This window comes from Haliotis rubra, unplaced genomic scaffold (assembly GCF_003918875.1).
Source record: "Haliotis rubra isolate DU_JTF1 unplaced genomic scaffold, ASM391887v1 Scf615, whole genome shotgun sequence".
Classification (NCBI taxonomy): domain Eukaryota; kingdom Metazoa; phylum Mollusca; class Gastropoda; order Lepetellida; family Haliotidae; genus Haliotis; species Haliotis rubra.
This window is the reverse complement of record NW_025767319.1, coordinates 575456-596199: the sequence shown is the minus strand read 5'-3', so window position 1 is coordinate 596199 and position 20744 is coordinate 575456. Positions and strand designations below refer to the sequence as shown.

Genomic DNA, 20744 nt, shown 5'->3' with positions numbered 1-20744 from the left:
CAATATATGTGTATTGATGTGTACTTTGTGGGCCTACACTTAAGAGGACTGTCACATTAATATTTATACAGGTATATCTGAATTGATGTGTTTTCTTTCTAGCCATTGTATGTATGGGGACAGTCACATTTCTAGTACTGATAGTTTGAAGATACTGAACATCCTTTGTGTTTGTATGCATAGATTGTGTGTCTCTGTGTACAGCAGAAATGGTCTGCAGCGTTTGATTATATCACAGAGCTGCCACAGGTAGAATCTTTGTTTATTACTTCAAATATTGTCCATGGGATCATTTAGCTAGAGATAGTTTACTGGGATATAGGACCGTGTATATAGAGATAGTTTACTGGGATATAGGACCGTGTATATAGAGATAGTTTACTGGTATAGAGGACCGTATATGTAGAGGTAGTTCACTGGTATATGGGATATATCTGTAACAGTGTGTGAGGGAGTTTAGTTTTATGCCGCTTTTAGCAAATATTCCAGCAATATCACGGCAGGAGACACCAGAAATGGGCTTCACACATTGTACCAATATTGGGAATCGAACCCGTGTCTTCAGTGTGATGAGTGGACACTTTAACCATTAGACTACCCCCCTGCGACAGTAACAGTAGGGAGCAAACATATACCTTGTAATGCTCCGTGTAGAAAGTGTTATGAGTTGTGACCTGTTTGACGTCCTTTGTCTTGTAGTGCTCACCACAATGTATCAGGGGGTCAGTGCAGGTACAACTCCAGGTACAACTCCAGGTACAACTCCACTTGTTGATCATATCAATGATGCCCCAATTTGTTGAAGATGTTCAAACCCAATTTTCTTTGGTATACCTTGTGACACAACATTTTGTTTAAGTCACTTGATTTTAATATCTTATTTGTTTATTTCTCTGTAGTTGTGTGCAGAAAATGTGAATATCTGTCCTGTTTGATAATCAGATAAACAAGAGTAGCACTACATTTTCATAAAACCCAACATTGGATTTTGGAAGATACTTATGATGAAGAGACATCATAATGTTGTTTAGAGTGAAGCCATTTCCAGCTTGTTTGTATTCAAAGCAGTCAGTTCAAACACAGGTCTTAATGCCTTCATGAGTGCCTGTGTAGGTAGAAGATGTGTAATGTTGCTGGCATGTACTTCTGTTTTAGTTATGTACCTGTGAAGTGTTCATCTTCTCTGTGTGCTGTTTATTATACAACTTGTTGCACCATTCTTCTCATGTATCAAATCTGTGATATGACGGGACAAATAATATCCGGTATATGAAACAATTCTATGATAATTGGTCCAGTTAAACTGATTTTGTGTGTTGATGTTGAAACTAATATTTTCAGGGTCATATATAACATTCCAGAAACAATTACTTGTTGTGCTGTGAACATCCAGATGTGTGTGGTTCTTGTTTCACCTCAGCCTCTCTAGGAGCCACCAAGGAGCATGCATGTACCACACTGGACATATTGCTGGAGTAACTTGGTGACTGTGTTGTGGCATGGCTTGTACTAACTGTGTTCCCCTCATCCTGTTCATTATGCTCATGCTGTTTATCACTGGATTGTCTGGTCCAGACTCAATTACTTACAGACCACCGTCATACAGCTGGAATATTGCTGAGTATGGTGTTAAACGACAAACTAAAACAGTTCACAATGAGATGACACAGTAGGGTTGTAGCAAGAGAGATCAAACTACCAGCTCAAACTCCCAACAGTTTGAATAAGCTACTGCCTGTAAACAGCTCGACCACCCCATCAGCTGGAAGCGGGTACTGTTTGGGACAGCAATCACTTTTTCATCAGTTCATCACGAGTTTATTTGAAAAATATATTCATGGTTTGCTTCTCCAGACCAATTTTCCTTACATTGCTCCTTTAATTCATGTTATTTATATTATAAAATGCACAGCCAAATATTTCTGATATGAGTAAGCCAGGCTTCACCCCCATATTTTGTTATAGTGAATCAGCAATACTAGTGTAGTACATGTTACATGTTACCTGATCACAGAGGACAGTGGAGACAATATCACATGACCAGCTTACATGGCCAGATGTTACAGGAATTAACATTTCCTGAAAAATTCTGCTTCACACAGTGATCACAAAAGCATGTTTGATTAGGCTAAGTTTCCTCCTGGCTATCCGGTGTAGCTGCAGTTTGTAACACCTTGTAGAGGGGTTGTGTAGAATGATCCTTCCATTCCATGGGACAACAATTCTTATAGAGCCATTATTCAGTACTTCAGCCATGTGGAGTGAGTGAGTGAGTATGATTTTACACCACTTTTAACAATATCCCAGTAATGTCACAATGGGGACACCAGAAATAGCTTCACATAATGTACCATGTGGGGAATCAAAACCAGGTCTTCAGTGAGACAAGCCAATGCTTTAACCACTAGGCTTTATGGGTGACATGACACAATATATGTCTTGCATCTTATTGATGTCACTCTGACTGCTGGGTTGTGGCTATGCTCGCCCTACTAATGCTCACTGCATACAGTTCAACATGGACCCTTCTGGGTTAACTTGGTTTTCTGTGTGCCTGTCACAGTGTGTGTAGACAAGCATTTGATTACAGTGTGTGTAGACAAGCATTTGATCAGTTTATTATGGGTTTTTTTCATTACTGAAACAGCTGTTTTCTCTGTAAAGTAGGGTGTTTTTAATTGTTTGTTGGTCATTATTTCTTAATACCGTTTCACTACTTAGTCCAATGGCCAACATCAATATGAACTGTTTCTATGACAACCTACTTGTATGGGCTAAGTCCCTACTGTCATCAACAAGCTCCCACATTTTCTGTTTCTTGTGTTTTTGTAAGTCATGTATGTATATAAATAACATTCCATACTATAAGCATTGTTTGTTATGTTATTTGTTATACCTAGCGGGATATATTACATTGCCCTGTGCTTGTCAGCAGCTTCCAGCACTTGATGTAGTGACAGGTAAACTCTGGAAATGTTTTCATGTGAAGAATAAGAAGCACAGGTAAAGATCCAAACATATACTCAAAGGCAAAGGTTATTGTGAGGTGAGGTGAGGTGGAAGTGGGTTTAACGTCGTGCTTGAGAATATTTCGCTCATATGACAATGTGCATGCGTGTGTATGTGTATGTGCGCCTGCTTGTACTAGCCCAGACTTCAGCTGGTTGTATAGTGCTAGCCCACTGAGATACCATGCCGCAGTGAAGCATGAATACCCCACTCAGACACATTATACTGACTCCGAGCCGACCAGTCCTTGTTGTACCCATTAATGCCGAGCGCCAGGCAGGGACCAACAAGTGCCATAACCCGCGACCTTCCGTTCTCCGGGCGGACGCTCTAACCACTACACCACGGAGGCGGTCCAAAGGTTATTGTGATTGACTTGAAGTTAGATATGTGAATTAATAACTGATATTTTTATGATGAGAATCTTTTAATGCTGCAAGAAAATCATTTCACAATTGGATTGCAAAATGGCACTTTTAAACTTTTCTGGCAGACACATGCTAATGAGGTCACAGTGAGAGGACGGCCAAAATGAAATTCACACAGTCAATCACGTGTATGTCCACCATGAGCATTGATGCATGTTTTTCACCTGCGCTCATCGAGCCAATCAAACGTCGCAAGAAGTCTTGTGGAATGGCATTCCATATCTGTAAGGACCTGTCGGAGTTCAAGAAGCGTGACTGGGGGATTTGGCCAACGTCTCAATCTCCTCTCCATTTTGTCCCAGCCGTGAACAGATCTGGGGATTTAGCGGGCCAGGGACGGACGTTAACATTGTGCTGCTGAACCACCCTGGCGACATGAGGTCCGACGTTGTCTTGCCAACAGATCATTATTGGACCATTCTTCTGGAGAAACGGTATTACGACTGGAGTAACAATTTGGTCTCTGTACCTGAAATTTCCATTGATGACAAGCAAAGTTGTACGTCCAGCACTCGTTATCCCACCTAAAACCATCACTCCACCGCCGCCAAAATATGGCCGGCCTAAAGGACACAGTTGCTAACATAACGCTCACAACGTCGCCGGTAAACTCGGGTTCGGGCATCAGCGCGGTGCAAGAGAAATCTGGACTCGCCAGTGAAGAGAACATGTCTCCACTCACGTACTCTCCACCGCAGATGTCTGCACCACTGCAGTCGTTGACGTTGGTGTCGCAATGTTCAAATTTGTCGTCTGGCAGGACGTCTAGCACGTATCTTATGTGCAGCCAGACGCTGGCGGATGGTCCTTAGCGATATCCTGTTGACACTATGCAGGAACTGTTCGGGATGTCAGTGTGGCTGGTTGGAATCTTTGACGCAGATGGGTGGTTCGAATCCAACGATCGTTGCGTGGCGTGGTTAAAGGTGGACGGCCACCTCGGGGACGGTCTGCAGCGTTTTGCTGATGATGTAAAGTGGCATATGGTGTTTCTGTGCTTGTTAAACTGCCGTGCAACGTTGCGCTGGGATGTTCCGGTCTCAAACATTCCAATACCTCGCCATCGTTCATTTTCAGTTGGCCGTGGCATGAGTGAGTGAGTGAGTTAGTTTTACGGCGCACTCAGCAATATTCCAGTTATATGGAGGCCGTCTGGAAATAATCGATTCTGGACCAGACAATCCAGTGATCAACATCATGAGCATCGACCTGCGAAATTGGGAACCGATGACATGTGTCAACCAAGTCAGTGAGCCTAACCACCCAAACCGTGACATAGAGAAATGCAAGCAGCTTCTTCCAAATTTGTGTTTTTCGGACCCGTCGAGTTTAAGCAATGATTTGAGTGACAATGATTTTAAGTTCAGAGCCTTACTTTTTAAAGAGCATGTTGACTGCCTATGTTTTTTCCATCACGGACTTCTTAAGCACGAACAACACACGCAAAACAAGAACTACCGACAGGGATCTGTTTAGGTTATGGATTAAGTATGTTATAGAGAATATTAAAATGCCTTTTAAAAATGTTCTCAATATAAACAAATATGTTGATCACACTAACCTAGTATAGTATTTTTCTAGTAGTTTCTTCTGCGTAATGATTGTTGATATACTAGGGAGTCAAACGGACTGGTATGTGATAGCCATTATTTAAAAACAAAACATAGGCAAAAATAATAACTTACCAGAAAAGAAACTGTTACAATGTTTTAGTATGCAGTAAGCCATGGTTGTAGCAAAATCAGAGGGAGTTAGTTCATTATACCGTAGTTATTCATACCTATACATGAACATATACACCAAGAGGCCGGGATAAACCAATCAGTGTGTTATGTCTGTCAATTCATGGTAAGTGTGCTCGTTATACATATTGTGTACATCTTTCAGTGAAAGTGCAGACCATTAGAAGCTGTGTAGTATCTACGTTCGTCAGTTGGGTGCAGTTTGTATGGTGAAATACCAGCAGTGACCAGCACTGACCAGCAGTGGCAAGCAGTGGCGAGCACTGACCAGTAGTGGCCAGCACTGGCCAGCACCGACCAGCACCGACCAGCACCGACCAGCACTGGCCAGCACTGACCAGCACCGACCATAACTGGCCAGCACTGGCCAGCACCGACCAGCACCGACCAGCACCGACCAGCAGTAGCTAGCAGTGGCCAGCAGTGGCCAGCACTGACCAGCACTGACCAGCACTGACCAGCACCGACCAGCACCAGCACCGACCAGCAGTGGCTAGCAGTGGCCAGCAGTGACCAGCACCGACCAGCACCGCTCGGCACCGACCAGCAGTAGCTAGCAGTGGCCAGCAGTGGCCAGCAGTGACCAGCACTGACCAGCACCGACCATAACTGGCCAGCACTGGCCAGCACCGACCAACACCGACCAGCACCGCTCGGCACCGACCAGCAGTGACCAGCACCGACCAGCAGTAGCTAGCAGTGGCCAGCAGTGGCCAGCACTGACCAGCACCGACCAGCACCGACCAGCAGTGGCTAGCAGTGGCCAGCAGTGGCCAAACATTGAACATCCAATGAAGGTCAACGAACACGTGATACAAATATCAGACACAACAGATGAGATCACCGGACGTATCTGTTGATAAGTTCCTCTTGGAGGCCGGAATTCTGCAGACGAACAAATGACAAACACATCGAGGTTACTGAAGTGCAAGGTCGTGTGAATATTGGGTATGTGGTTTCTGTTTAAAGAATATGCTGATATGCTGATAAGCTGATAAGCTGTGTACACAAAACTCGTCAAGTCCACAAACCTCTTCCAGTCTGTACAAACATGGCAGGGCAGTCTGCTGCAGTTGTGACACTGATCCTTGTAATCGGTTGCTGGTCCGTCAACACCACAGCTCCTACAACACTACGACTTGTCAATCTGGTAAGACTTACATTCATCATATCTCATCTAAGTCTTGAAGTCAGTATCTGTTCCTACATCCTAAAGCCTGAAATACTGAAGGATAGTTACCTTACTACACACTCACCCACCCACGCCCCTACCCCTTATCCCGTCCACTCAATAACTAATGGCAGTTAATTTAGTCACTCTTGACCCTGTCACCATCCCCACACACTCACCCACCCACGCCCCTACCCCTTATCCCGTCCACTCAATAACTAATGGCAGTTAATTTAGTCACTCTTGACCCTGTCACCATCCCCATGAAAAATGATTCCACTAAACTGGAAGTCATTATTCTCAGAAAACGTTCTATAAGTATTCTTTTAGAGAGCGGTCTTTCTATATGCATATACTCAGGCAAAAGTAACTGCAGTCATATGCTGTTCAGTTACCCTATATGTCATTTTGGGGTCATCCATATTTACCGGTGTACACAACAAACTCTTTCATCGTCAAGTTGACTGATTTTGTTTTGTTTTGTTTTGTTTTTGTTTTTTGTTGTTTTGTTTTTTTATTATTATTATTGGGTGGGTGGAAAAATCCTTTCTTCAATGAAACCTCCGCACCAAGTCGATTCTTTGATGGGGAGAAGTCTTCAACTGGATATGTGATTCACAGTGAAGGGATGCAACCCTTGGAAGTGCCAAAAACCACAGGATGATTGTCGGTTTGTACCTCACATTCACATTCTTACTCTCTCTTCTTACTGATTGGCATGCGTCTACATATAAACCTATAGCCTGGACTCGCCAAATCATGTAAACCTGCAGCTCAGTAAGATCATCAGTTTCATGTCATGTGTCATTAACTGAATATCAAAAGTTATTTGAGGCAACGGCACATTACTTTGATTCAGATGTATCGCCATGGCGACCGCACCCCGTACACTACTTACCCGAAGAATCCCCACGTGCAGAATGCTACGTGGCCCCAGGGACTCAAGTGGCTGACGACTGTAAGTATGTTGACACTGACCTCTGTGAACTGTTGCAATACGGCGTTAACATGGCAGATGACGTAGTATTACATCACACATTACATTTCAGGATGGAATGGAGCAACTCTACTCTTTAGGCCGCTTCCTCCGACGGCGCTACTCTGGGTTTCTCAGCGACAGGTACCTACACACAGAGGTGGGTGGCATGGAAGGAGGGTAAGCCAGAGGTGGGTGGCATGGAAGGAGGGTAAGCCAGAGGTGGGTGGCATGGAAGGAGGGTAAGCCAGAGGTGGGTGGCATGGAAGGAGGGTAAACCAGATGTGGGTGGCATGGAAGGAGGGTAAGCCAGAGGTGGGTGGCATGGAAGGAGGGTAAGCCAGAGGTGGGTGGCATGGAAGGAGGGTAAACCAGATGTGGGTGGCATGGAAGGAGGGTAAGCCAGAGGTGGGTGGCATGGAAGGAGGGTAAGCCAGAGGTGGGTGGCATGGAAGGAGGGTAAGCCAGAGGTGGGTGGCATGGAAGGAGGGTAAGCCAGAGGTGGGTGGCATGGAAGGAGGGTAAACCAGAGGTGGGTGGCATGGAAGGAGGGTAAGCCAGAGGTGGGTGGCATGGGAGGAGGGTAAGCCAGAGGTGGGTGGCATGGAAGGAGAGTAAACCAGAGGTGGGTGGCATGGAAGGAGGGTAAGCCAGATGTGGGTGGCATGGAAGGAGGGTAAGCCAGATGTGGGTGGCGTAGAATCGAGGGGAACTCCTCACACAGAGATGGGTTGTGTGGAAGGAAGGTTAACTGCCTGACCTTCCTTTCACAAAGCGCTAAGGTGATCGTAAGTCACTAAGGTAACCTTAGTCCAATGTTAAAGAATGAGAGTTAAGGTTAACCTTAGTAAAGGTTGCTTCGTGAAAGGAGCCCCTGGTTCACATTAAGCCTGCGATGGGTCTACGGCGCCCGTAAACTGCCCGTAGCTCAATTTCCGTGCGGCGGCAGGCGGAGGCCATACAATTACCGCACGATTCTACGGGCGAAGTTTGACCAAAAAAAATTAAAAATCGTAATCCCGTAGCCCGTAGCCCGTACCCCTTCGGTGGTATCGCACGGGCACTGCACGGGTACCTCACGTAGGCCGCACGGTGATCGTGCGGTAAAAGCACGATTGTTTGGATGTAAAGGATCGTAGGTTCACCTACGATGCCTAAATATTCGTACGGGAAATCGTAGACTACTTTATCGTAGCTGCCCCTGGCAAATGTGATCAAGATCTTATACGGAATGGGTGGAGTGGAAAGAGTGTCAATCCAGTACTACAAAAACGGGAGGTAAGTCAGACTGAATGGTCGGGACGTCACACTGTGGATGACTGTTCAAACCGGTATCCTAGCAGCTTACTTCTATGACAACACGGAAAAGATGCAGAGATTACGGACCAGTATAACTTGATGGTGGTGTGACGTATTTTGATCCACGGCGCTAGGTCAAGGTCGATCTAACGTGTTACATGTCCTGTTTGTGTTGCTTGGTTGCGTATGGTCTTCTCTTCAGATCCGCGTTGAGAGTTCAGACGCAGACAGGGCCATGATGTCTGCCTACTCCAACCTGGCCGGTCTGTACCCTCCAAGTGGGGACCAAGTGTGGAACAGCAACATCCCCTGGCAGCCAATCCCCGTCCACACCAGACCCAAAGTGGAAGATAATGTGCGTTAATACATACAGCAGATATCCATTATATACGGCAGTGTAGCTACTCTGTGTATACTGAGGTTGTAAACAGCTCACACATTGTAAGATAACATTTAGAGCATCTGAAGTAAAGATTATTACATAAAAATTGAGAATATTTTTGAAACAGGATCCACTTGTGATGTGTTGTCGTGCACAGTGGTCAACACGCGTCCTGCGGTTGTACAATCCCTCTGTGTGTACGTGATGGTGAGCAAATGGGTGGTGACTTCATGTTCAAGCTAACATTGTTTACAGCCAGGCGAGATGTTTTGGGGGATAATATGAACTATATTTTATTGTTTTTCTTTGTATATGACCAGTCATTAAGGTCCATGTTCCCCTCTTCATCCTCATATACGTTTGGTGTTGTGATGTTTTCTAATAATTGTAAAGAAGACTTTAATCATGAAATATACATCGAAAGAAATTCCTTTTAACTTTGTGCATAAAATGGAATATGTAGACTTGATCTCTTTCCTCTGTGGCAGAAATTATGCCGATGCGACGAAGGATCTACATCATTTACTCACTCCCCCATATTATTTAGTCCATTTGTATTACAGGCAGTTATAGTACACTCTGCCCCTCCACCAGGTGTTTCAGCTGTATGGCCAGCTTGTCAGGTGAAACACGCCAGGAACATTGGGGTAGATTCAGAGGAACTAGTGGACATGGTTTTCCACACAGTAAGCTTGTCCGTTATTTTCAGATGTTGGCTTTAGGGAAGCCGTGCCCCAAGAATGACTTGTTGTACAACCTACGCTTCAACTCGGTACAGGTACACAGGGTAGAAGAAGACAACAAGGTATGTCTGACACCAACAGTGACCTCCAGTCGTAATTCTGACGCTGGAAAAAGAATAATTTGTAACCAAAATGAAGACAGATTTTTATGAATCACTTTGAAATTAAGTGATCGGTGTTTGCCCTTAACCCTGAAAAGCCGCAGGCCCTAGGGACCTGGAACCATAGAAGGTTGTGGGTCCTGATCGGAATGTGTAGGCCCTTTATCTTAGCGACAATATAGGTGATTCACGGCAACTTGTTCGAGGTTAAACAAATCAGATTTCAGTAATCTATATTGCTTCCTCGAAAATGATAGTCGTTTTACTTACAGACAACAGCTGCTGATCGAGATAAAAACTAAAAAATACTGAATGATATTTTCTGAAAAATAATACTCTTAGTTATCGGTCATAAGGACCTGCAGAAAACAAAAGCTGTGGGTCCGAGTGGTTTTCAGTCGGTTTCGGGCCTGAGGACCGACGTTAATTTCGAACGCTGTAAGTGATAACACGAGGTTTTCATGAAACATGAAACTCGAGATGGATGATCACATGTTTAAACAGTGATAACAATTGCTTGTGGAATCTCCGTAGACATTACATGATGTCACAAAGGTACTGGGTATTAGTGATATATCGAATGTGGTTATTACACGAGGTGAAAAAGGTCTGTGCATCGTGAAATCTTTTGTTGTAATTATATGATGCCATAGAGGCATTGCATGTTGGTTAAATTTCTGTTTGTGGACATGACATGATGTTTAAGAGGTTGGTGGATTATGAAAGTGTCATGTTGCATGACATGTTAAGCTAGCTGCATGACAGATACTTCTTTCAAATTACACAAAAATGTAAAGTTGAATATTCCAAATGTCAAATATACAAACACTGGTAACATATATATATATATGAGAAATATTCCTTTCAGGATTTCTTCCATTTTTTGGAGGAAAAGTCAGGTCTTTCTCCAGTCACCTTTAAGAATCTATGGGAGATCTCCGACACTCTGTTTTGTGAGGTGAGTCTACATACAAAGTGTCAATGAAATCTTTGTTATCAGCAGGTGATCTTGATGCAGGTAGGGAGAGAAACCCATGACTGATGACAGTAACACCGACCTATGCTGTTGGGGCATGTAGAACACTATGAACACCCAATCCTATTTTTGTTCACCAAATTGGACATTAGGTCCGCGAAACCTGGACTCATACAGATTACACTTACAGTAGGATAAGACGTTAATTTCACCTTAATGACCAATGTTTATCTTAGCCGAGGTTATTTTGTGCAGGTAAGACCAGAGCCCGCCTTGTCCTGGATTACCTTATAAAGTCATTATATCACCGTGGTTGACAGTTCAGAAAGTTACATATATGAATGGATTACAATGAGTTTGATTCAACATCTTTCGATCACTGTATCAGTTAAGTAGCAGAATATCAATTAGACAAACCCACGTAGATAGGGTGTTGAGAAACCTAGAAACATAATCATGGCAAATCTTGGATTAGTGCCCAAGTGACAAAGAATTACAGAGAGGTACGGCTCCTTTGGTGGTGCCATCTTGTCTGAATGACGAAAAGGACAACATTTGTTAGACGGCTACGTTGCTGCTACCTAGAGATACTTGTCAGTCGAGATACAGTATACTTCTTTCGTCTAGGGTGCCGTTGTACAACACAGCCTTAGCGATAAGACTACCTTAAGTCCATATTAAGGTGTTGGAGTTACGGTCACCTTAGCGTTTAGGTCGCTTTGTGCAAGGGCACCCTGGTCCTGTTATACCCGTTGGTGTATGATCGATGAAGCATAAGCCTGGTGTTTCAGCAAAACCACAATGTCACATCAGCCTGGTGTTTCAGCATAACCACAATGTCACATCAGCCTGGTGTTTCAGCATAACCACGATGTCACATCAGCCTGGTGTTTCAGCATAACCATAATGTCACATCAGCCTGTCGTTTCAGCATAACCACGATGTCACATCAGCCTGGTGTTTCACCATAACCATAATGTCACATCAGCCTGGTGTTTCACAATGTCAAGCCTGGTGTCACATCAGCCTGGTGTTTCAGCATAACCACGATGTCACATCAGCCTGGTGTTTCACCATAACCACAATGTCACATCAGCCTGGTGTTTCAGCATAACCACGATGTCACATCAGCCTGGTGTTTCAGCATAACCACAATGTCACATCAGCCTGGTGTTTCAGCATAACCACAATGTCACATGGCCTAGCTGGGTTAATTCCACCATCTACAAGAAACTGCGGGACTATGAGGCCGTTGGGTATGAACTCCTCTACAATGGTACCATCAGAGCCCGTCTTAATGGAGGTAAGTCATTTGTTGTGAGCGTCAACTTAATTCGAGAGAAGGAAAGCAATTGACAATATCTCTGTAATTGTTTACCTGGGTTGAATATGTGGCATAAAGTCCCACCACAACGGACAAAACAGGGTTAAATAATTACTCAAGGTGACAACAAAACACTTTGGTGCTTAACAGACTTTTTATGGCGTGAAGTCTTGCAGTCTTGTATTGGACTTATTGATTGATATTGTTGTTTTTTCTCATTGATGGTATCATTATATGAATTGAAGGACCTCTCTTGAAGAAATGGATTGAACTGGCTCAACAGAAAGTTACATCCAAGAGCTACACAACCAAGATGAACATGTTCTCAGCGGTTAGTAAATTATAACATCGGTTAACAAGTTTTCTTCTATTACAAGATCCTGCTTCAATTTGAGTGAGTGAATTGGATGTTAGACTGATTCAAAGCTTTGAGTAGTTCAGTTATATCCAGATATGTCCAATTATTGATGAAAAAAGACCAAACAGAGTTGGATGTTTACTGAAATTAAGGATCATGCAAACCCATGGTGCGTACAAACCCAGGAGCATACAAACCCATGGTACTCAAACACCATAACTAAGACACATTTGTGACCAGGTTCCATGAGCGGAGGCTTAACTGATGGGTGCAACTCTACACAACTTTATCCAGTTGGCCACACTGGTGCTCTTACCTCAGTAACAACCAACACACACAGCAGCAACTGACAGTGGGGGTGGTATGTGTATACGTAAATAATATGGGGATAGTTTGACATGGTCACCTTGATAGTACAAGGTTGTAAACCCATTGAAATGCCTGCTGTTATCGTGGGTAGCTGTAGCTACAGGACATTGACCATCGCAGTGAGGGGGTTGTATGGTTGTATCTGTTGCTGCAGCACGACTCCACCACAGTGGCGCTACTCTTAGCTCTCAGAGTCCACAACCACCGCAATCCGCCCTACTCTTCCGCCACCATGATGGAGCTGCACGAGAACGCGCCAGGCGCCTTCCACGTGGAGCTGTACTACAGGAATGTGTCCTCCACAGACCCTAACGATAACACACAGCCTCATCAACTCACCATACCAGGTAACACGGCTTACCTACCCAGTATACCAATTAAAGCCCAAACGTTTTTCCAGGTATACATGTGTCACAAAGCTGTGGTTGTTACTGCATCCACCGTCACTAATATATTGATTCGCTTGTAATTCTATTTTTTGTGTGGTGCACAACTGCCTACACATGGTAATTGGCGATAGACAATGGAATATACGATCACTCACCTGCTAAGTTTTCATGACATTTGACGATAGACAATGAAATATACGATCACTCGTCTGCTGAGTTCCCATGGCAATTGTCGATAGGCAATGGAATAGGCGATCACTGGTCCTTAACTTCCATAAGGCTCGCCGGTTGTCAGTATGACATCCACTAGTCCCACCAAGTGAGTCCGTGTGACATCCTGTAGTCCCGCCAAGTGTATCAGTATGACATGCTGTAGTCCCACCAAGTGTGTCAGTGTGACATGCTGTAGTCCCACCAAGTGTGTCAGTGTGACATCCTGTAGTCCCACCAAGTGGGTCAGTGTGACATGCTGTAGCCCCACCAAGTGTGTCAGTGTGACATGCTGTAGTCCCACCAAGTGGGTCAGTGTGACATGCTGTAGTCCCACCAAGTGTGTCAGTGTGACATGCTGTAGTCCCACCAAGTGTGTCAGTGTGACATGCAGTAGTCCCACCAAGTGTGTCAGTGTGACATGCAGTAGTCCCACCAAGTGTGTCAGTGTGACATGCCGTAGTCCCACCAAGTGGGTCAGTGTGACATCCTGTAGTCCCACCAAGTGTGTCAGTATGATATGCTGTAGTCCCACCAAGTGGGTCAGTGTGACATGCAGTAGTCCCACCAAGTATGATGTGTCTGTGTCAGTCAGTGTGAATGTGACATGCTGTAGTCCCACCAAAGTGTGTCAGTGTGACATGCTGTAGTCCCACCAAGTGTGTCAGTATGACATGCTGTAGTCCCACCAAGTGTGTCAATGTGACATGCAGTAGTCCCACCAAGTGGGTCAGTGTGACATGCTGTAGTCCCACCAAGTGGGTCAGTGTGACATGCTGTAGTCCCACCAAGTGTGTCAGTGTGACATGCTGTAGTCCCACCAAGTGTGTCAGTGTGACATGCTGTAGTCCCACCAAGTGGGTCAGTGTGACATGCTGTAGTCCCACCAAGTGTATCAGTGTGACATGCTGTAGTCCCACCAAGTGGGTCCGTGTGACATGCAGTAGTCCCACCAAGTGTCAGTGTGATATGCTGTAGTCCCACCAAGTGTGTCAATGTGACATGCAGTAGTCCCACCAAGTGTATCCGTGTGACATACTGTTGTCCCACCAAGTGTGTCAGTGTGACATGCAGTAGTCCCACCAAGTGCGTCAGTGTGACATGCTGTAGTCCCACAAAGTGGGTCCGTGTGACATGCACTAGTCCCACCAAGTGGGTCAGTGTGACATGCTGTAGTCCCACCAAGTGTCAGTGACATGCTGTTGTCCCACCAAGTGTGTCAGTGTGACATGCTGTAGTCCCATCAAGTTTGTCAGTGTGCCATGCTGTAGTCCCACCAAGTTGGTCCGTGTGACATGCACTAGTCCCACCATGTTGGTCAGTGTGACATGCTGTAGTCCCACCAAGTGTGTCAGTGTGACATGCTGTTGTCCCACAAAGTGGGTCCGTGTGACATGCAGTAGTCCCACCAAGTGTGTCAGTGTGACATGCTGTTGTCCCACCAAGTGTGTCAGTGTGACATGCTGTAGTCCCACCAAGTGGGTCAGTGTGACATGCTGTAGTCCCACCAAGTGTGTCAGTGTGACATGCTGTAGTCCCACCAAGTGTGTCAGTGTGACATGCTGTAGTCCCACCAAGTGTGTCAGTGTGACATGCTGTAGTCCCACCAAGTGTAGTCGTCAATGCAGTGTGTCAGTAGTCCCACCAAGTGTGTCAGTATGCTGTAGTCCCACCAAGTGTGTCAATGTGACATGCAGTAGTCCCACTAAGTAGTCCCACCAAATGTGTCAGTGTGACATGCTGTAGTCCCACCAAGTGTGTCAATGTGACATGCAGTAGTCCCACCAAGTGTGTCAGTGTGACATGCTGTAGTCCCACCAAGTGTGTCAGTGTGACATGCAGTAGTCCCACCAAGTGTGTCAGTGTGACATGCTGTAGTCCCACCAAGTGTGTCAGTGTGACATGCTGTAGTCCCACCAAGTGTGTCAGTGTGACATGCTGTAGTCCCACCAAGTGTGTCAATGTGACATGCTGTAGTCCCACCAAGTGTGTCAGTGTGACATGCTGTAGTCCCACCAAGTGCATCATTGTGACATGCTGTAGTCCCACCAAGTGTGTCAGTGTGACGTGCACTAGTCCCACCAAGTGGGTCAGTGTGACATGCTGTTGTCCCACCAAGTGTATCAGTGTCACATGCAGTAGTCCCTCCAGGTGAGTCCGTGTGACATACTGTTGTCCCACCAAGTGTGTCAGTGTGCCATGCTGTAGTCCCACCAAGTGTGTCATTGTGACATGCTGTAGTCCCACCAAGTGGGTCAGTGTGACATGCTGTAGTCCCACCAAGTGGGTCAGTGTGACATGCTGTAGTCCCACCGGGTTTGTCAGTATGACATGCTTATGTTGTCCCACCAAGTGTCACCGTCCGTGTGACATGCTGTAGTCCCATCAAGTTGTGTCGGTGTGCCATGCAGTGAGTCCCACCAAGTGGGTCCGTGTGACATGCTGTAGTCCCACCGCTGTTGGTCAGTGTGACATGCTGTGTAGTCCCACCAAGTGTGTCCGTCAGTATGACATGCTGTAGTCCCACCAAGTGTGTCAGTGTGACATGCTGTGAGTCCCACCACCGTGTGACATGGTGTGTCTCAGTGCAGTAGTCCTGCATCAGTGTGTGAGTGTGACGCTGTTGTCCCACCAAGTGTGTCAATGTGACATGCTGTAGTCCCTGCCAAGTGTCATCCTGTGGGTGACATGCTGTGTAGTCCCAATAAAGTAAACAAGTGTGTATCAGTCAGTGTGGCGTGACATGCTGTAGTCCCACCAAGTGTGTCAATGTGACATGCTGTAGTCCCACCAAGTGTGTCAGTGTGACATGCTGTAGTCCCACCAAGTGTGTCAGTGTGACATGCTGTAGTCCCACCAAGTGTCAGTGTGACATGCTGTAGTCCCACCAAGTGTGTCAATGTGACATGCTGTGTCCCATGCTGTCAGTGTGACATGCTGTAGTCCCACCATGTGTCAGTGTGACATGCTGTAGTCCCACCAAGTGTGTCAGTGTTGTCCACCAAGTGGGTCAGTGTGACGCAGCACTAATCCTTACCTCAGTGGGTCACTGTGTGACATGCCGCGGACATGTTGTCCCACCAAGTGTATCAGTGTCAACATGCAGTAGCCCGTCAGTGATTCCGTCCTGACATGCTGTTGTCCCAAATTTCAAGTGTCAGTGTGACATGTTGTAGTCCCACCAAGTGTATCAGTGTGACATGCTGTAGTCCCACCAAGTGTGTCAGTGTGACATGCAGTAGTCCCTCCACGTGGGTCAGTGTGACATGTTGTAGTCCCACCAAGTGTGTCAGTGTGACATGCTGTAGTCCCACCTCCAAGTGGAGTCCGTGTGACATGCTGTAGTCCCTCCGGGTGGGTCAGTGTGACATGCAGTAGTCCCTCCACGTGGGTCAGTGTGACATGTTGTAGTCCCACCAAGTGTGTCAGTGTGTGGCATGTAGTCCCACCAAGTGAGTCAGTGTGACATGCTGTAGTCCCTCTCCAAGTGGGTCAGTGTGACATGCAGTAGTCCCTCCACGTGGGTCAGTGTGACATGTTGTAGTCCCACCAAGTGTATCAATGTGACATGCAGTAGTCCCACCAAGTGGGTCAGTGTGACATGCTGTAGTCCCTCCAGTGTGAGTGGGTCAGTGTGACATGCAGTAGTCCCACCAGAGTGGGTCCGTGGGTCCGTTGACATGCTGTAGTCCCACCAGATGTGTCAGTGTGACATGCAGTAGTTCCACCAAGTGGGTCAGTGTGACATCCTGTAGTCCGAACAGGTGTATCAGTGTGACATGCTGTTGTCTCACTAAGTGTATCAGCGTGACATGCAGTAGTCCCACCAGGTGAGTCCGTGTGACATGCTGTTGTCGCACACAGTGTGTCAGTGTGACATGCTGTAGTCCCACCAAGTGTGTCAATGTGACATGCAGTAGTGCCACCAAGTGTGTCAGTGACATGCAGTAGTCCCACCAAGTTGGTCAGCGTGACATGCTGTGGTCCCTCCAGGTGAGTTCCAGTGTGACATGCTGTTGTCCCACCAAGATGTGTCAGTGTGACATGCTGTAGTTCCACCAATTGTATCAGTGTGACATGCTGTAGTCCCACCAAGTGTGTCAGTGTGACATGCAGTAGTCCCACCAAGTGTGTCAGTGTGACATGCAGTAGTCCCACCAAGTGTGTCAGTGTGACATGCAGTAGTCCCACCAAGTGTGTCAGTGTGACATGCTGTAGTCCCACCAAGTGTGTCAGTGTGACATGCAGTAGTCCCACCAAGTGTGTCAGTGTGACATGCAGTAGTCCCACCAAGTGTGTCAGTGTGACATGCAGTAGTCCCACCAAGTGTGTCAGCGTGACATGCAGGAGTCCCACCTAGTGTGTGTCAATGTAACATGCAGTAGTCCCACCAAGTGTGTCAGCGTGACATCCACCGGCAACACAAGATGCTAGTTTGACATCCAGTAGCCTCACCAGAATGATCAGTGTTTAAGTATATGTCATTGTGCAGGTTGTAGCTCCCAGTGCCCGCTGGCAACGTTCGTGTCTCTCACCAAAGACAGGGTTCCCCACCGACTGGGATGTCGAGTGCACTTGCTCTCCAACACAGGTAACCAGGGATACCTTCTATGCTGCCACCAAGCACTGTGCTGCAGTCAGATATGCCAGTAACGATGCCATCAGATTGTTGTATAGAGACATTATGTGTAGGATGTAATCTTAATGTCATAATGAAACATAAATTCCAGCAATGGAAAGGGTGGGGTAGCCTAGTGGTTAAAGCGTTCCCCTCGTCACGCGGAAGACCTGGCCTCGATTTCACAAAGGGGTACAATGTGCCAAAGTCCATATCTGGTGTCCCTCGAGGTAAAATTGCTGGAATATTGCTAAAGCAGCGTCGTAAAAACTTAACTCACTCATTCACTCACCAGAAGTGGATGATTAGTATGCGCCGGAAGTTCGCCATGTAAATACATCTGGTGTTTCAGATCCAATCACCGGGAAGCGTTGAGGGGAGGCCTGTCCCAGCAGGACAAACGGCTTGTAGCCAAATTGTAGTTGAAACATACATGAATAAAACATGTGACGATTGCTTAATCGTTGGGTCAGATTTTAGAAGTTTAGAATAGACAGCTGTCAAGCATCAGGCTGTCACCATCTGTCACATCAGGCCTGTCACAACTGTCACATCAGGGCTGTCACATCAGCCACATCAAGCTGTCTCACAAGAAGCTGTCAAAATAAGCCGTCATATCAAGCTGTCACAACAAGCTGTCACATCAGCGACATTAAGCTGTCACATACTGTTGTCACATCAAGTTGTCACAAGGCTGTCACAACAAGCCGTCATATCAGCCAAATTCAAACTGCTCAAGCATCAAGCTGTCGCATCAAAAGTTGTCACAACAAGCTGTCACATACGCTACATTAAGCTGTGACAAGCTGTCACATCAAGATGTCATATCAGCTACATTAAGCTGTAACAACAAGCTGTCACATCGGGTTGTCACAACAAGCTGTCACATCAAGCTGTCACAACAAGCTTGTCACATACGCCACATTAAGCTGTGATGTTGTCACATCAAGATGTCATATCAGCCACATTAAGTTGTCACAACAAGCTGTCACATCAAGCTGTCAGCAATAATCTGTTACAACAAGCCGACATAACAAGCTGTCACAAAGAGCCACATTAAGCTGTCACATCAAGCTGTCACAACAAGCTGTCACATCGGCCACATTAAGCTGTCACATCAATCTGTCACAACAAGCCATCATAACAAGCTGTCACATAAGCCACATTAAGCTGTCACAAGATGTCACAACAAGATATCACATCAGCCACATTAAGCTGTCACAACAAGCAGTCACAACAAGCTGTCACATCAGCCACATTAAGCTCACAACAGGCTGTCACATCAGCCACAAGCTGTCACATCAAGCTTTCACATCAGTCACAACAAGCTGTCATATCAGCCACATTAAGCTGTCACATCAATCTGTCACAACAAGCTTTCATAACAAGCTTGTCACATCCAGCCACATTAAGCTGTCACAACACGCTGTCACAACAATCTGTCACATCAAGCTGTCACAACAAGCTGTCATATCAAGCTGTCACATCAATCATGTCATATCAAGCTGCCACATTTAGGTGTCACATCAGCCACATGCTGTCACATCAGCCACATGTTGTCATATCCAGCCCACATCAAGCTGTCACAACAAGCTGTCACATCAGCCAAATCAAGGTTTCACAACAAGCTGTCACTACAAGCTGTCACAACAATCTGTCACATCAAGCTGTCACATGCTGTCATATCAGCCACATCAAGCTGTCACAACAAGCTGTCACATCAATGGAATCAAGGTTTCACAACAAGCTGTCACTACAAGCTGTCACTTCAGGCTGTCATCAAGCTGTCACTACAAGCTGTCACTACAAGCTGTCACATCAGCCACATCAGAGCTGTGACAACAATACTGTGACAGCGAGAGCTGTCACATCAAGTTGTCACAACAAGCTGTCACATCAAGTTGTAACAACCAGCTACCGCTTAGCAGTCACATTATGCACGCAGGCCGCATCAAGCTGTCACAACAAGCTGTCACAACAAGCTGTCACATCAAGCTTTCATAACAAGCTGTCATCAGGCTGTCACATCAAGCTGACACACCAGTCACATAAGGCTGTCATGCAAGCAAGCCGTCAAATCAGGCTGTCAACTGTCGAATCGGGCTGTCACAACAAGCTGTCACAACAAGCTGTCAAATCAGGCTGTCACATCAGGCTGTCACATCAGGCTGTCACAGCAAAGCTGTCATATCAGCTACATTTAGGTGTCACATCAGCCACAAGCTGTCACAACAAGCTGTCACAACAAGCTGTCAAATCAGGCTGTCACATCAGGCTGTCATCAGGCTGTCACAACAAGCTGTCATATCAGCCACATTTAGGTGTCACATCAATACGGGCTGTCACAACAAACACTGTCTGCATCAAGCTCCACAAGGTGTCATATCAGCCACATTAAGCTGTCTGTCAACACGCTGTCACAACAATCTGTCACATCAAAATGTCACAACAAGCTGTCATATCAGCCACATTTAGGTGTCACATCAGCCACAAGCTGTCACAACAAGCTGTCACATCAAGCTTTCATAACAAGCTGTCACATCAGGCTGTCACATCAGAAGCTGACACACCAGTCACATAAAGGCTGTCACAACAAGCCGTCAAATCAGGAAAACTGTCACATCAGGCTGTCACAACAAGCTGTCACAA

The 20744-nt window shown here is 45.9% G+C and overlaps 1 protein-coding gene across 1 annotated transcript; it reads left to right on the top strand.

The window, feature by feature from the left end:
• The first annotated feature begins 6170 nt into the window (after positions 1 to 6170).
• On the top strand, positions 6171 to 18551 carry LOC124256038 (lysosomal acid phosphatase-like). The gene is made up of 11 exons (XM_046689964.1): positions 6171 to 6329; positions 7210 to 7308; positions 7400 to 7486; positions 8828 to 8980; positions 9717 to 9812; positions 10720 to 10809; positions 12007 to 12130; positions 12397 to 12482; positions 13033 to 13225; positions 17970 to 18068; positions 18448 to 18551. The coding sequence occupies exons 1-11, from the start codon at positions 6231 to 6233 to the stop codon at positions 18468 to 18470; spliced, it is 1149 nt and encodes a 382-aa protein (XP_046545920.1). The 5' UTR covers positions 6171 to 6230; the 3' UTR covers positions 18471 to 18551.
• Positions 18552 to 20744: the final 2193 nt, after the last annotated feature.

Coding starts and splice junctions, on each gene's coding strand:
- LOC124256038 (XM_046689964.1), top strand. CDS start 6,231: ATGGCAGGGCAGTCTGCTGCAGTTGTGACACTGATCCTTGTAATCGGT. Junction 8,981..9,716: donor GACCCAAAGTGGAAGATAAT/GTGCGTTAATAC, acceptor CGTTATTTTCAG/ATGTTGGCTTTAGGGAAGCC. Junction 10,810..12,006: donor CCGACACTCTGTTTTGTGAG/GTGAGTCTACAT, acceptor CTGGTGTTTCAG/CATAACCACAATGTCACATG.